Raw genomic sequence first — 15887 nt, 5'->3', positions numbered from 1 at the left:
ACGGCAGGAACCCGGGAGGCGGAGCTTGCAGTAAGCTGAGATAGCGCCACTGCACTCCAGCCTGGGTGACAGAGTGAGACTCCATCTCAAAACAAAACAAAACAAAAAAACAAACGAAAGAGTCATGCAAAAAGAACCTCTTCTTAGAACAGTACCCAAACCCAAAGCAGGATTTTCTAGGACCATTTAGGATGGGGCCAGTGCTTCTTCCTTAGAATACTCCCTCCCAGTTATTCTCACCTCTACCTTAACAGTCACTTCTGAGCACTTTCCTGCTGGTCTCGGTGAAGAGCAGGATGTAGCAAAACTGCCCATCTCATGTCCCTGCTTTCCATGCTCTCTGCAAAGCCTGAGGAACTCATCAAGCCTGGGTGACAGATTAAGACTCTGTCTCAAAAAAAAATAAAATAAAACTCATCAGATATTATATGGATATTGTATAGATATTGGCTACATCTAAATGATGCCAAAATGGACAGTGAAAAGGCAAAGAAAAAAATCAGCTGTTTATAGAAGCCAGCTCGTTAAGTAAGGTAAAAACAATTACTGTTATTACACAACACCAAATGACTTGTCTGATTTTTTTCTCTGAATGGACCTCTGTGTGTGTGCATGTGTATGTTTGTATCACGCAGACAGAGCCAGCGACTGACAGAAGAAATGTGCCCTGTGATACAGCCTCAGCCCAAATAGGCAAAGTCAGCAGGAAGATAGAACATTCAGCTGCTCGATGGTCCGGCATAGATGGGGCACTGGGAAATGTCTGGAACTAGATGCTTATCCCCTGGGACTTTTATGTAATCCACCACAGCGAACAAAGTAATGCCCATCATACCTTTGTGATTTACATTTGCCCAGGCTGGTTCACTTTGCTTACTGCTTCCTGCATCTCCTTTCTCTTTTCTCCATCAGTCTCAAAACTGCTTCCAAAGAGACTGCCCTCTTAAAAGTCTGCTGCAGCTCTGTCCTCCTAGACCAATACGACCCTATCATATGGGGCATTAAGTCCACAAGACCCTTGTTCTTGAGTTTTTAAAGCATTTCTTATTTCTCTTCCCTCATCCTTCCCTCTCCCTTTGGGAATCACAACATCCTAACGCATAACACCAGAAATACTTGAGTCCACACCAAGACTACCACAGGACCCGGGCCAGACTCTCCTGCACTTTGGGAGGCCGAGGTGGGAAGACTGTTTGAGCCCAGGCGTTCAAGACTAGCCCGGGCAACAAAGTGGAGACCCGGTCTCTACGAAAACTAAATAAATAAAATAAAAATTTAAAAGGACGTTAAGTAATTTGCCCAAAGTGGCAGAGGTAGTAAGTAAATATTAATGCACTCGAAATTGCTAAATTACGAATTTTATTGATGGATGCTCGTTTTAATTGAAAGCATGGAGGCTGTGGTCTGACTGCTTTCGCTTCCAACAAAGTGTACTGCCGCGCTCCAAGCAGAAGATAAACAGGGAGACAGGTGTGACTTCAAGAGAGCGACGGACGCTGTAACCCGAAGCCCCCGCGCCCGCCGAGGCCCGGGAGGCTGCCCCAGCCGGCCGGACTGCGCACTCCTGCAGGGCTGGCGCGGCTCTCGCTTCCAAAGTTGGAGCTCTCCGGGGTGGGAGGGGGCGGGGAGGACGGTGGGGCGGTGACGTCACTCCCAGCGGGGATAAAGCGCCCCCGCCCGGGTCGCAGCCAGGACGCTGCCCGGCGCGGAGTGGCTGCCCCGCGGCGCGGGGACACTCAGAGCCCGGTGGGCAGGAGGAAGGCGACATGCCCCAGACGGTGGTCCTCCCGGGCCCGGCGCCCTGGGGCTTCAGGCTCTCAGGGGGCATAGACTTCAACCAGCCTTTGGTCATCACCAGGGTAGGTGTCGGCGTTCCTGCTTTTGCTGCGAGGTGGGGACTCCGGTGGCGTCCGGGGGGACGCGGTGGGTGCCCCGGGGCCGAGGGCGGCCGGAGAGCGCGCGCGGGCTGGCGGACGGGGCGCTGCTGGGTCCCGGGCTTCAGCGCCCAGCTCCGGGGGCGGCGGCAACTCAGTCAAGTGGCTGCAGAGCGGCTCAGAGATTGACAAAAGTCCGCTCTAAAGGTGTCCCATCCTCTGGGTCCGCAGCGACTTTCCGAGGAGAGCCCCTGGGCTCAGGGAAGGCGAGGCTGCCAGACTCGATGCGTCCTCGCCTTTACGTATTAAATGTTTGTATGTGATAACAGAAATAAAACACACCCCATCGCCCTTCCGTAACAAATGATGGGTCCCGGGTGGGAGAGACGAGGGATGGCGCCCCCGGGCATTCCCTGGAGCTGGCGCGCAGCTGAGCATTTTCCTCGTCCGGATGAAAACTTCAGCAGCGCGCTGTTCGCGGGGCACGGCCTGGGTTGGCCACACTGGAGCAGCTCCTATCAGCCCAGACAGGGGAAATGTTCCTAATGCGTGCTCCTGAGTTTCCAGGCACTTTGAACACATGTTTTCCAAAGCTGAGAACTTGGCTTAGCAATCATCAACCTCTGACTCCAGCTACAAAGAAAACGTGGCAGTTTAGTTTACCTGGTGCAGAGTAAACCACTCAGCCTAAAAACGGAAAATAATGCTTTAATATCAAAATCAAGCTTTACTTAGTGTTCTCTATTGTATGATGAGAAAACAAGGTAAAAATAAAACCTCAGGGTTTCTCTCTTATCAGTAAATTTGAAGAATTCTAAAGCATTATTTGGTCTAGTTGATTTTTTTCTAACAATGTTTTTCTTCATAGAAAATTAATGTATTATTTCAGTTGTCACATATAAAACATTTAATACCTAAGGGCGTAAACTTCCAGAATATTATACTTTTAGTTTCAGAGTATTATACTTTATTTTCATGTATTCTCATGCCATATTTTATAAATGTATATGTTGTAATCTGATTGATCTCATACAGATTTTGAACAAGGTAATACCTTTTAAATTCTGTTTTATTTGTATATGCCTATGAGAATTGGGAACCAACATCCTTTTAAAAATATGTCAAAACATGTATCCTACAGACGCATACAATGGAACGTTTCAAGCCTTGTTTTACATTTTTCAAAAACATATAAACACATCTGACATGTGTTTTTATATGAAACATGAAAACTGTTCAACATACCCCCAAAAATGTTCCTGAGTAAATTAAGCAGAAAATGCTTTAGTGACCTGGGCCAAACAATTCCTATTATAGATTTACCAAAAAAAAAAAAAAAACCAGTTTCCATTATATCTAGTAAGAAATATTTTTAGTTTCTGGAGTATAGTTTTTATTTAAATTGAATAAACTTTTGAATCCTAACACAGAATAAATCATTAAATTCTAACAAAATAATTTAGTCACGAAAATCTTTTAAGGTATTTATAAAAGAAATATTTTGCTATTATAGTATAATTGTATGTCAATATAAGTAATGATATGCTTGAAATTTTGAGTTGTTGACATTATAAATGTTTATTTTAAATCAGTGCTTACATTCCAGAGTTGGCCTACAATAGCTATTGGTAAATATATTTGATATAATGACAATTATTATTAGGGAAACCAATTCTATCTGGAATTTCTAACTCATAACTAATTCGTATCACTCATTTTGACATTTGGTTCAATAACAGTTTATGACCAAATATTATTTCACTTGATTATGCCTTTTCTCTTTAATTAATTCCAGGACAGCAGGTAAAACCAAATTATTTTTGTATCCCAAGCGTCCCTAAAGCCAGGTACATAGTAGATTCTTATTGAATAAATAAGAATATTCATTTATTTATTCAATAATAACTTTTATGCGTTAGTGAACACCTAATTGAGAATATTTTCACTGAAATGATAAGAATACTGAAATTTGTTAAGAATAAAAAGTATTACAGAAAAGTATTACAGAAAAATAACTCAGTATTGTTAAATGGTGAATTGTTGTACCGCTTTTAACATTTTTACACCATTTTGAAAGGTAGTGTGTGAGGTCGTAAGCGTGTTATTGTACTCTTTTGCTTGCCAGGCATTGATGGGAACCTTTTATATGGACGAACTCACTGAAATCTCACAATAATCTTTAGGAGAGTAGCAGTAGTGACGTCCCCTTTTGCAAATGAGGAGAATGAGGCTTTAAAAGATTCATTAACCCGCGGACGGTCGCAAGCAGTGGAACAGGCTCTGATGCTGGCTCTGCCTGCATTCTGAAGGCCACAGGTGAAAATGGACACTTGTGCCCATATTTCCAAAGAGGTGTTTTCTGCCATCCTCTTCATCACTGGCCTTATTGATTCTGTCTTCAAGATCTGCCACTTTCCATTTTTTCTACCACTGTCCTTCTTCAAGCTTTCCTAGCTCCACACCTAGACATTTGTCTCCCCCGTCCAATTCACACAGCATACTCTTCCCGTCTCTGGAAAATGCCAAGTTGCTCCTTTCTCATTCTTAAAAATCCTTCAGTGGCATCACTGGTTTGTAGAGAGTGAAATGTGTGGCTTTAGCATCACATTCATGACTTTTTACCATCTACTATCCCAATTTGAGTTGCTAACTTCATTTCTTTCCTCTCCGTTTTCTCTCCCTTTCTTCCCATTGCTCCACACGTAGGCAGTGGGGCTGTCCTCTGGACTGCTTATGGTTTCCCTGACATGTGTTTGCTCCTGATACCATTTTTCCCCAGATTTCTTTTCCCCACACCACACCACTGTCCTCTATGCCTGTGGAAACCCACTCCAACGCCTCTCCCCAGTCCTTCTTTCAGTAACAACCATCTCATCCATTTGATTACTGTAGCTTTCGGCCTGTGTAACCCTCCTTATGTCATGCCTGTACCAGATGTTTCACTGCATCTGTATCCCACCAAACTGCACATTCCCCGAAGGCGGGAACCTTCTAATTTGAGGGTCATTCAGGGCTTAGCACAGTGCCTAGTAGATCATATGTATTGTAGAATAAATATAGACACAGTATGAATGATTGACTAGATTGTCCACTTTTTACAGAACTATTACAAGTAGGTACAGAATGTGTTCTCAAAAATATTTCACAAAAAGATAAGTGAGAATTGTTCTATTGTTAGTTGATTTGTCATGTTTTTGTTTTGTTTTGTGCTTTTGAAACAAAGTCTCGTTCTGTCACCCAGGCTGGATTGCAGTGGTGCAATCTTGCCTCACTGCAACCTCCACCTCTCAGGTTCAAGCGATTCTCCTGCCTCAGCCTCCCTAGTAGCTGGGACTACAGGCACCCGCCACCACACCCAGCTAATTTTTGTATTTTTTTTTTTTTTTTTTTTTTTAAGTAGAGATGGGGTTTCACCATGTTGGCCAGGCTGGTCTCAAACTCATGACCTCAGGCGATCCGCCCTCCTCAGCTTTCCAAAGTGTTGGGATTATAGCCGTGAGCCACCACGCCTGGCCAATTTGTCAGTTTTAAATAAGTTCTTAATATACAAAGAATTGAAATACCAATGTCTGTACTTAAAGCCACAAAAGGTCCCATAAATGAGATGTGTTTAATCAAGTCCCCATTAAATCAGCTTTTGTCCTCTTACAAGCTATACCATTCACTCCCCGCCTCACACTATACAAATACAGGCTACAGCAATACTCCTAGACAATGGGGCTCCAACCAGAGTTTGTAGGAGAGTGACAAATATAACTGCCTCCATCAATTGAAATTACAGTTCCCAAAATTAGGACACAGGGCCCTCACCCCTGTAATTGTTTACAATCCAAATAATCAGCCAGATGAATCTTTGTATTATTAAAAGAATCAAAAGTAAGGTAAGTCAAACACCAGACATTCTCAAAACAAATTTTTAGCAACTGGTTGTGATAAACACAATTTTTAGGAAAGCAGTTTCTAGGCAGTAAGCGTGATCGACCTTGTGCAATATAAAATTTCAGTTTTGGATGTCCAGTTTAGGGGAGGGAGTTGTTATTTCGAGCACCATATATAACTGGCCTAAGCATTTCACAGAAGAATTTTAAGGTTCACTTCTTTAAGTGAGCATCTTTTCTTTTTTTTTCATAAGACACTTCTACAAAGTCTAAGTTTTTGGACCATCCAGAAGCTAGATCTACTCTCACAGACAAGTTACAAATCATTTGCTTTGACAAAATTTCAGTATGGAATACGGTAATCCCCTCTCATCCACAGGGGACACATTCCAAGACCCCCAGTGGTTGCCTGAAACCTACATTAGTACCAAACCCTATATATATGTGTGTTTTTTCCTATGCATGCATACCTGTGATAAAGTTTAATTTATAACTTGGGCACAGCACTCTTGCACTTTGGGGCCATTATTCAGTAAAATAAGGGTTGCTTGAACACAAGCACTGCAATACCGTGACAGCCGATCTGATAACTAAGACTGCAAAGTGATTCACGGTGAAGAGTGTAGCATAGACAATGTGGACACGCTAAACAAAGGGATGATCCATGACCCAGGTGGGACACAGTAAGACTTCATCACGCTACTCAGCACAGCTGCAATTTAACACTTATGAGTTGTTTACTTCTCAAATATTCCAATGACTTTTTGCGGGCTGCAGTTGGCCTTGGATAACTGAAACTGCAGAAAATAAAACCGTGGATAAGGGGAGGCTGGTGTACAGGGCAAGCTTCTTTTATGTCCATGACATAAAATGATTGTCTAGGTCTGATGCCAGTGTGTCTTTTCTCACTCAGTTTCTCTTTCCCCTCTTCTTTCCTCCCTCCTTCCTATCCAGAGCACATCTAAGATCAAGATCATTATAACTGAGAATGCTATACGAGCTTGAGGACCAGTATAGAAAATGTTAGCATGTTCCTAATTTTTGCAGGCTTTAAGAGAGAAAAGTGTATGACTTTAAAATAAACTACTTTTGAAATTTAATGTAATATAAACTACATTTGAAATTTAAACTTTTAGAAAGGACTGTTTGCAACTGAATACAATTCTTTTCCAGGGTAAAACAAATGTAGTAGAAAGGTTGATGTAAATAAAAACCTATTCAATTTTGTTCTAACACAGACCATGTCTACATGGAAGTACTGGTTTGTGTGTAACTCATACATCCCACAAGCATCTACTGTGTGCAGAATGTCTTGTACACAAAAGACGCTGTGAGCGTATAATTGTGGCTTAGATGGGCTTGTAACCCCTGAGAAGCTAATATCAGCAGAAAAGAAGGAACATGTATATGAACTGCCGTCACACAACCTGTCCAGAATTCCACGAGAAAACCATGCCCAAAGAGCTAGAAGCAAAGGTTACCTGCAGGAGAGGCAATGCGAGACGATGGAAGATTCTGAGCTGTAGAGCGAGGCAGACCCAGGTGGGAATTTCAGGTTTTCTCAGGATGTGGGACCGTAACCAAGCTTCTTATACTTTCCAAGCATCCATTTTCTCATTTTAAAAAAGAGATAACTACTTTGTAAGATTGTCTTCAGAATTAAGTGAGATAGTAGTTCCCCAGTAGGAATCCAGTGATGGTTCTCAGCGCCGGCAGCACGTTCAAGCCGCCCGTATGACTTTGGAACACACCCACCCCCAGGTGCATGCAGGGATTCTGATATAACCGGTGTGGGGTGTGGCTCTAGAAACGTCTTTGGCAGCCAGGTGCTGCAGGGCTGTGGATGCCAAGGAGGCACGCGGAGTCTGTTTGCTAGGGAAGGAGAGGGAACAATAGCGCTTCTCATGATTTCAATCCGTGCCTGCTGTGCAGTGCTTCAGTGTGTGCTCGTCTCGTTCCATAACTATTTCAATCATTTTTATTAACGGAAACATCATCTCGGGACTCTATCTCGGGCTTGCCTTACGTCTCCACATAAATAGGATGTTATAGATGTTTTATCTGTGTTTTCAGTTAGCTTTTTTTCCCAACAGATCCAAGTAATATAAGTTGATGTGAATAACAGAAATCATCTGAGGCTCTTGTTAAAAACATAGATTCCCTGGCTCATCTCCTAGAGAGTCTGTTCCTGATTCTGAGCATCTGGAGTAGGGCTGGAGTCTTTAATGTTAGCAAGGACCCCAGGTGATTCTTATAAACACACAAGTTTGAAAACACGCTGCTAAGTGATTCACTGCAGTACCGCGTTCAATGATTTCTGCAGTACTTTTGATATTTGAGACCCTAATGAGCCTAAATAATAAATAATCCACTGAAAAGCTCTATGCCTCATTTCAGCTCTCTCTTCTCCTAATTTGGGAAAACAGTAATAAACTGTGCATGCTAATACAAAGTAATGATATAAGGAAAGAATATAATAATGCAATAAAGTAATAAAGTAATACAGGGAAATAATAGATTTTCATGATTAAACAGATCGTTTAACTTACTAAAATCAGGCCAGTTTCACAGACATTGTCTTTTTTTTTCAAGCTCCAAATAACTTAAATCAGTTATTCAACTGTACACATCCATAGCTTTCTTTTAATAAGCCTACACTAACCCTTTAGTTTCAGTGAAAAATCTTTTTTTATTATTATTATACTTTAAGTTCTAGGGTACATGTGCACAACATGCAGGTTTGTTACATATGTACACATGTGCCATATTGGTGTGCTGCACCCGTTAACTCGTCATTTACACTAGGTGTATCTCCTAATGCTATCCCTCCCCCCTCCCCATAACAGGCCCTGGTGTGTGACGTTCCCCACCCTGTGTCCAAGTGTTCTCTTTGTTCAATTCCCACTTATGAGTGAGAACATGCGGTGTTTGTTTTCTGTCCTTGCGATAGTTTGCTCAGAATGATGGTTTCTAGCTTCATCCTCTTTGCAGATGACATGATTGTATATTTAGAAAACCCCATCATCTCAGCCCAAAATCTCCTTAAGCTGATAAGCAACTTCAGTAAAGTCTCAGGATACAAAATCAATGTGCAAAAATCACAAGCATTCCTCTACACCAATAACAGACAAACAGAATCAAATCATGAGTGAACTCCCATTCACAATTGCTTCAAAGAGAATAAAATACGTAGGAATCCAGCTTACAAGGGATGTGAAGGACCTCTTCAAGGAGAACTACAAACCACTGCTCAACGAAATAAAAGAGAGCACAAACAAATGGAAGAACATTCCATGCTTGTGGATAGGAAGAATCAGTATTGTGAAAATGGCCATACTGCCCAAGGTAATTTATAGATTCAATGCCATCCCCATCAAGCTACCAGTGACTTTCTTCACAGAATTGGGAAAAACTACTTCACAGTCATTTTCTGATCACTGGCCTCGCTGCACTTGAAAACGAGGAAGAAGTAAAGGCATCATATTTTCTCCTCTCTCATTCCTCTCTCTATTTCCTTTTTCTTATCAACTCTCTCCTTAGAGGTCTCAGGACAACAATAACCAGGTTGAATACAAAATGACAAGTGGGATCTGGCCATCACTATAAACCGCCTGTCCTAGCTGACTTCTGAAAGAGCTGGTGACGTAGCTATATAGCTGCTCCCAGCTCCGCAGCAAGCCGCAGGTTACTTAGACACCTCTTCTCCTCTGAAAACCAGAACCAGTTTTCCTTCTCCAGCCTGTCTTAGAGAGCTGTAATGGGCAAAGGTGTGAGAAGGAGCTTTGCAAATGTAACATTTTGCATAAGTATAAGATGTTATTCAGTATTAATATTGTTAGCAAATTTTAGTAATATTCAGTATCTAAGATATTCAACTTAGATATCCAATAGCTATTCATTATCTAAGTTGAATACTGGGGGTATGACTCTAGATATCAATAAATATTGGACTTAGATAATGAAAGGCTGTTGTTCAGATGTCTGTTTAAAATTAGTGTGGACACATGCAGAAACAAACCTCCACTTATCCCACCTTACACTCATCCTAACCAGAGCTAAAAGAAAAGTTAGACTTTTCCAAATCAGAATTGAGTATTACATAACTTAAATCTATTTAGGTGTATTAGAAAAGCTAAGTTAGGCTCTGAAAGCAAATATATTGAAATATACCATCTGTGTGTTTTTGTTTGTTTGTTTGTTTTGTTTTTGGTGAGGGGAGGAGGTCTACCTCTGTTGCCCAGGCTGGAGTGCAGTGGTGCGATCATAGCTCTCTGAAGTCTCAAACTCCTGGGCTCAAGCAGTCCTCCCACCTCAGCCTCCTGAGCAGCTGGGACTACAGGTGTGAGCCACTATGCCTAGCTTTTCTAAGAAATATTTTTTTTGTAGAGACAGGGTCTCGCTATTTTGCCCAGGCTGGTCTCAAACTCCTGGCCTCAAGCAATCCTTACATCTCAGCCTCCCAAAGCACTGGGATTACAGACATGAGCCATCATGCCTGGCCTATGTTTTAACTCAAAGAAAATTATTCTAGTCTTAGACATTTAAAAATAGAAAATACTGATTTTGACAAATTAGAGAAAATTGAAAGTTTAAGATTATTTTTATCCCTACAAGTCACTTTGGGAATGGTAACTTTTGTTCTAACAGTTCTGAGTCTGAGAATGTTTCTAAATGGAAAACGCTATGAAATGCCTCCCAAAGGCTAAGGTATAGTTATCCCCAGTTGTCTTCACCCAGCTTCTATTAACTGTTCCTACTGGAAAAATCATTGTGATAGCTACAGTGAGATGATCACAGAAATAAAGTGAGTACAATAAACATTTTAGTGATGAGACAGAAGATCCAGGACACATGAGAACTTATTCTTTTAGCAATTTTATTTATTTAGATGAACTTGTATCTTCCTTAGAACCACAATTAGATAGCTAGAATCAGCAAATAAAGAAAAAGCAAATGAATTAATTACTGATCCTCAAAGCATTAGAAATAATCTAGTTTCCTCCTGGAGCAGTTTGAGATTTGACTTAGTATGTATTCTGCTCTGTTAGAAACTCGCAAACGTAGCAATGACAAGTTGACATTAAAAGCTATAATCTTTGGGTAGATAGGGACTAGTTCTTTTTTATGTAAGCTCTGATTTAAATGCTTTTTAATTGATTCTTCAATAATTCTAAGTACTGGGGTATACACTGTGAAGTATTAGAAATATACATCATATTGTACCTGTCCTCAAGAGCATCCAGTCTAGTTGGGAAGATAGACAATACACAAATAAACATAAAAGTACAAATAATTTTCATTAAGGAAATAGGGTATAATGGTGAAGAACGATGGGGGAAGGACTAGAGAAGCTACTTCAGATGTTTGGCAAAGTCTTTCTGAGAGTGCAGGATTTGAACCTAGACCTAAAGGGTGAGAAGGAGTGAAGAGTAAGGGAAGCATTTCAGGCAGAAATAAGAGCGCATAAAACCCCCAGAAGGGGCACAAGCTTGGCCTACATGAGGAACTAAAAGGAAATCAGAATGGCCACAGCACCATGGATGGGGGAGAGCAGGAATAATGTAAGATGATATGCGAGAAATAGGCAAGATTAAGACCCATGTGAGCTGTCGGCAGAGGTGTATAGTTGGGATTTACCCAGAAAAATGGGGAGTAGGTATACTGGTCAAAAGAATCATTGCCTTTAACTGAATATTCAACAGTAATGATTACCGCCTTTCTATTTTTAAATATTTTAAAGTATGGAAAACCATATTTTCCCATATTCTGTATTCTTAAGTATTCCTTGTATTCCTGCCCCTGAAAGAAAAACATGTGGACAGCATAAAATTGGATCTCGCTTTTTCACCTAGTTTGATAGTCTCTGTTTTTTAAGTGATGTGTTTAGATGATTTACATTTAATGTAATTGCTGATATGGTTTAAGTAAAATCTACTGTCTTGTTAGTTGTCTTGTGTTTGTTTCATCTGTTCTTCATTCATGGAGAAGAAACCATGAGTGAATACAAACTTCCTTTGTGTCTGTGGTTTCCAGGAGTTCTATACACTCATGTTAACTCACACTGGATCTTTAGCAATTTGTTAATAATTTTAGCTGAATTCTTCATAACAGCTAGTATGGGAGCCACGTCTTCCTCCATGCCCTGCTCCATGCAGTTGAGCCTGTGCTCATGTCTTGCCTTTGCTTGAAGGCACCTATCTTTCCTTAGATTTTAAGTTTATTGCCCTGTGACTTCAGCTCTCTGAAGGGTTCAAGAGAAGCTATAATTTTGTGTATTATCTGGCCTCTTCTTGTTAGTCTCTACAGATTTCTAAACAAAGTGTTATAGACTGGGTGGCTTTTAACAACATAAATTTATTTCTCACCGTTCTGGAGACTGGAAATCCAAGGTCAGGATACCAGCATGGTTGGGTTCTGGTGAGGAACCTCTTCTGGGTTGCAGACACCTCACTTCTTATTGTTTTCTCCTTATTGGAGGCAAGAGAGCTGAGAGCTCTCTCTGAGGCCTTTTTCATAAGGGCACTAATCCCATTCATGAGGGCTCCTCACTTCTGACCTAATTACCTCCCAAAAGTCCCTCCTTTAAATACCATCACATTGTGGTTAGGATTTCAACATTCGAGTTTGGGGGGGACATAAACATTCAGTCCATTGCATGCCTCTTATGTGAATTTTAAAGATGATAAATAGTAAGGATTGCTATATATGGATTGAAAGCAGTTTCAATCTGAATATAAAAGTTGCCTGAATATAGTAAAACTCTATTCCCAAATAGAGACTTCTGGGTGATGAAAAATGAAAAATAATTTTTTAAAACAAAAAATGTATGATCCACACCGGGAATTATGTAAGACGTTTTAAAAGAGAGTAACAGATACAACGATGTCCAATGTGGTTAGTAAGAAACAAAATTATTCAACATGATGAGAAAATAGACCTAACTCAATTGACCAACTAAGAGTTTCTTAAGTTAGATTTACAGTTTTTCCGCCCAGTGAAACATTTAACATGTTACCAGGCTGAAATACAAATGTCAGGCACAAAACTCAAGATATTGCAGGATGTTGGTTTTTAAATAGTGCCATGATTTCTTCCAGATTACACCAGGAAGCAAGGCGGCCGCTGCCAACCTGTGTCCTGGAGATGTCATCCTGGCTATTGACGGCTTTGGGACAGAGTCCATGACTCATGCTGATGCACAGGACAGGATTAAAGCAGCAGCTCACCAGCTGTGTCTCAAAGTTGACAGGTGCTTCTTAACTAATGGTAGTTAAATCTGATCTGTTTTGCAGGAGAACCTGAACCAGAACTATAAATAACTTTATCCTCCTAGCAAGGAGTGCCACAGACCTAGTATTTTGGCTGGCTTTTTTATATATCAACTACTTCATTCTTTACTAAAGTCAGTCAATCTAGCAGTTGTTGACAAATTGTTTCTAAAAAGGATTCTCTGGAATGTTAGAATAATAAAAGAGGCTGAAAGAATTTGTTCCAGTAATAACCCAGTTAATTAACTATGAAAATAGAACAACTATTGGCCACGTAAACACTGAACACAACTAGTTATATCGCTGTTCTCGGTGTAATAGAGAATGGAACGGAATGGAGAGATTCCCCTGAAAGAATCTCTTGACTTGCCCAACTGTAATTGTACTAAAAACTGGCTGCTAATATACTGTCTGCCATTGGCTGTTTTGTACAGAATTCAGCCCAGAGGAACATTACAGGTGTGAGAGTGCGTATGTACGTGGGCATGTTAAATACTGAGACATTTCTTACCCTATCCCCCAAAAACACTAAGAAATTGAGCCTGACCTCCTGCCGTCAGATCCCTGATCCAAAACTGAACCATGATAATAATAATTTGTTATAGTGATTGTTACTGTGTGTTCATCCTGTTATGATTGTACTTGCAGTTTTCCCTGCTGTGGTACAGAAGGATCAATCAATCCACCAATCTGCTGTTTCATGGGGTGAAGTAGATTCTTTCACTCTCGATGCATAACCTGTGTTCATGCCAAGCTTACAGTCCCTTAGGAGCCATTAGGTCACAGGCAGATGCACGGGAAGGGTTGGACAAAGCACATTTCCTTGATACCAGTAACAAATCCACCTGACAGATCACTCACTGTCTTCTGCAGTGGCCTCAATAGGACTGGAGGGAAGTAGGGAGGTCTAGGGACCTTGCCTGGTGGTCATCTGCAGAGTGTGCCTGCAGAGTCTCCCTCTCCTGTTCCCCACGTGCATTGCAGGCCTCCTTCCTCCAGAAACTGCCCAGTGTACTCCAGGCAATTTTTATCTAGTCTACAGTCCCCAAAAGGACATTAAAAATGTAAGTCTTCAGCTGAGTGTGGTGGCTCACACCTGTAATCCTAGTGCTTTGGGAAGCCAAAGTGGGTGGATCACTTGAAGTGTGGAGTTCAAGACCAGCCTGGCCAACTGGTGAAACCCTGTCTCTACTAGAAATACAAAAATTAGCCAGGCATGGTCGTGGGCACCTGTAATCCCAGCTACTTGGGAAGCTGAGGGAGGAGAATCGCTTGGACCAAGGAGGAAGAAGTTGCAGTGAGTCAAGATTTTGCCACTGCACTCCAGCCTGGGTGACAGAGGGAGACAACATCTTAAAAAAAAAAAAAAAAGACTAATTATATGGGAAAATACAGAATAATCAGCAGCAAAGAAATATTGCTTTTGCGTAAGTTAGTGAGGGTTGCTAGTATTTTCACAAACATAATGGGAAATTAAAGTATACTAAAACTGAAAGTACCATTAGAATTTGAAGTTTACAAATTTTATTTTGTTTCCAGGGCAGAAACTCGCCTATGGTCTCCACAGGTGTCTGAAGATGGGAAAGCCCATCCTTTCAAAATCAACTTAGAATCAGAACCACAGGTATGAAATTTAGAGCAAACGTTATACGTTGTATTTCCTTTTAAATCATTGGGATACCTTCCAAGGGGAAGAAGAGACAAATAGAAAAGTTGGAACAAGCCACCTGATGAAGCTGTTGTCTGTCATTCTTCTCTGAGATTAATTTATATTATCCGTGTTTTCTTACATCAAGAAAAAGTAGTGTTCCTATGTGAACATCTTGTTGAAAGACAAAATATGCTCCCATCAGAAAGAATTTGGCTAAATCTACAGAGTCCACTTATTATTTTTTCATTTCTTGTGATGGACTTCTGTGAAATGACCGTGAGGTAATCTAAGGAGTTGAAGTCGTTAAAACAAAGCAAGGCAAAAATAAGGTCTACCATTTGAAACAGGTGCCTCCAATCTACTAGTTATTGTGAATTTCAATCCTTTGAGGTCTTCACCCAGATCTTGTTTTATATTCTTCTTTAATTCTCACTTCTGGGATTCTATAATTAAATTTACTCTAAGAAAAGAGTGTTGCCTAGTGTGATCATGGTGATATTCTGCCATTACAGCTGAATTATAAAAGATAAAGGATTTTCTCTGGAGGCAACTGTAATAAACTAAATTAATCTAATCATCTGATGCTGATCTATGTCTACTTTCAAAAGGTCCAAAAAAACCTGAAATTAAATCAAATCTTGATTGTGATGTACTGAGAAATCTAATTAAGAAAAGCATTTTATGACCTCGACATAGAAGCTCTGAAGGTTTAGAGATACAGATGCATACATTTACTACCCCTCTTGAAACACATGTTCCTGCTAAACTGATTAGATATTCCCAGCATGTAGTTTTTCTATATAACTGATGAAAGGGAACTGAAAACACAGTTGTAATTTATGTTTAGAAGTATTTCCCCTTTCAAGAAAATCAACCCCTGAGTTTGTCCTTCAAGTTTTCCACTTGTCTCCGTAAGCCTCTGATTTCTTTTGCGAAAAGATGTTGAATAACATCAGTACATGTATCTCCTAGGGCTTCTCAAAGATTAGAATAAAATAATACAAGCGAAGAAGTTGTCACATTGAGTTGTTCATAGAAATACTCAAATAAGTGGTAGTTCTCCTTATTATCAGTACGTTACCCCCACCCCAGTCTGGAATCAGAAAATCTCCTGGCCTTTCTTGCTGGTGAGATAGTTAGCTGCCTACGTGATAGGACATCCTAGAGGCTAGAAATGCCTTCTTCATTGCTATTACAAGGGTCATGACAAGTGGAT

General features: G+C 40.7%; 1 protein-coding gene across 4 annotated transcripts in view; it reads left to right on the top strand.

Moving 5' to 3' along the window:
* The first annotated feature begins 1591 nt into the window (after nucleotides 1-1591).
* The window catches only part of PDLIM3 (PDZ and LIM domain 3), a 34251-nt gene continuing 19955 nt past the window's right edge, over nucleotides 1592-15887 (top strand). For 2 of the 4 annotated variants that reach the window (XM_025385128.1, XM_025385126.1), the window contains exons 1-3: nucleotides 1646-1859; nucleotides 12850-13001; nucleotides 14560-14644. In XM_025385128.1, coding sequence (XP_025240913.1) covers nucleotides 1767-1859; nucleotides 12850-13001; nucleotides 14560-14644 — 330 coding nt within the window. In that variant the 5' untranslated portion in view covers nucleotides 1646-1766. Of the gene's footprint in view, nucleotides 1860-12849; nucleotides 13002-14559; nucleotides 14645-15887 lie in introns of all 4 variants that reach the window. The other 2 variants (XM_025385127.1, XM_025385129.1) reach the window with 2 other exon arrangements.

Source organism: Theropithecus gelada, chromosome 5, assembly GCF_003255815.1.
Source record: "Theropithecus gelada isolate Dixy chromosome 5, Tgel_1.0, whole genome shotgun sequence".
Lineage (NCBI taxonomy): Eukaryota > Metazoa > Chordata > Mammalia > Primates > Cercopithecidae > Theropithecus > Theropithecus gelada.
Note: the sequence above shows the minus strand (reverse complement) of the source record. Positions and strands in the feature narration are given on the sequence as shown.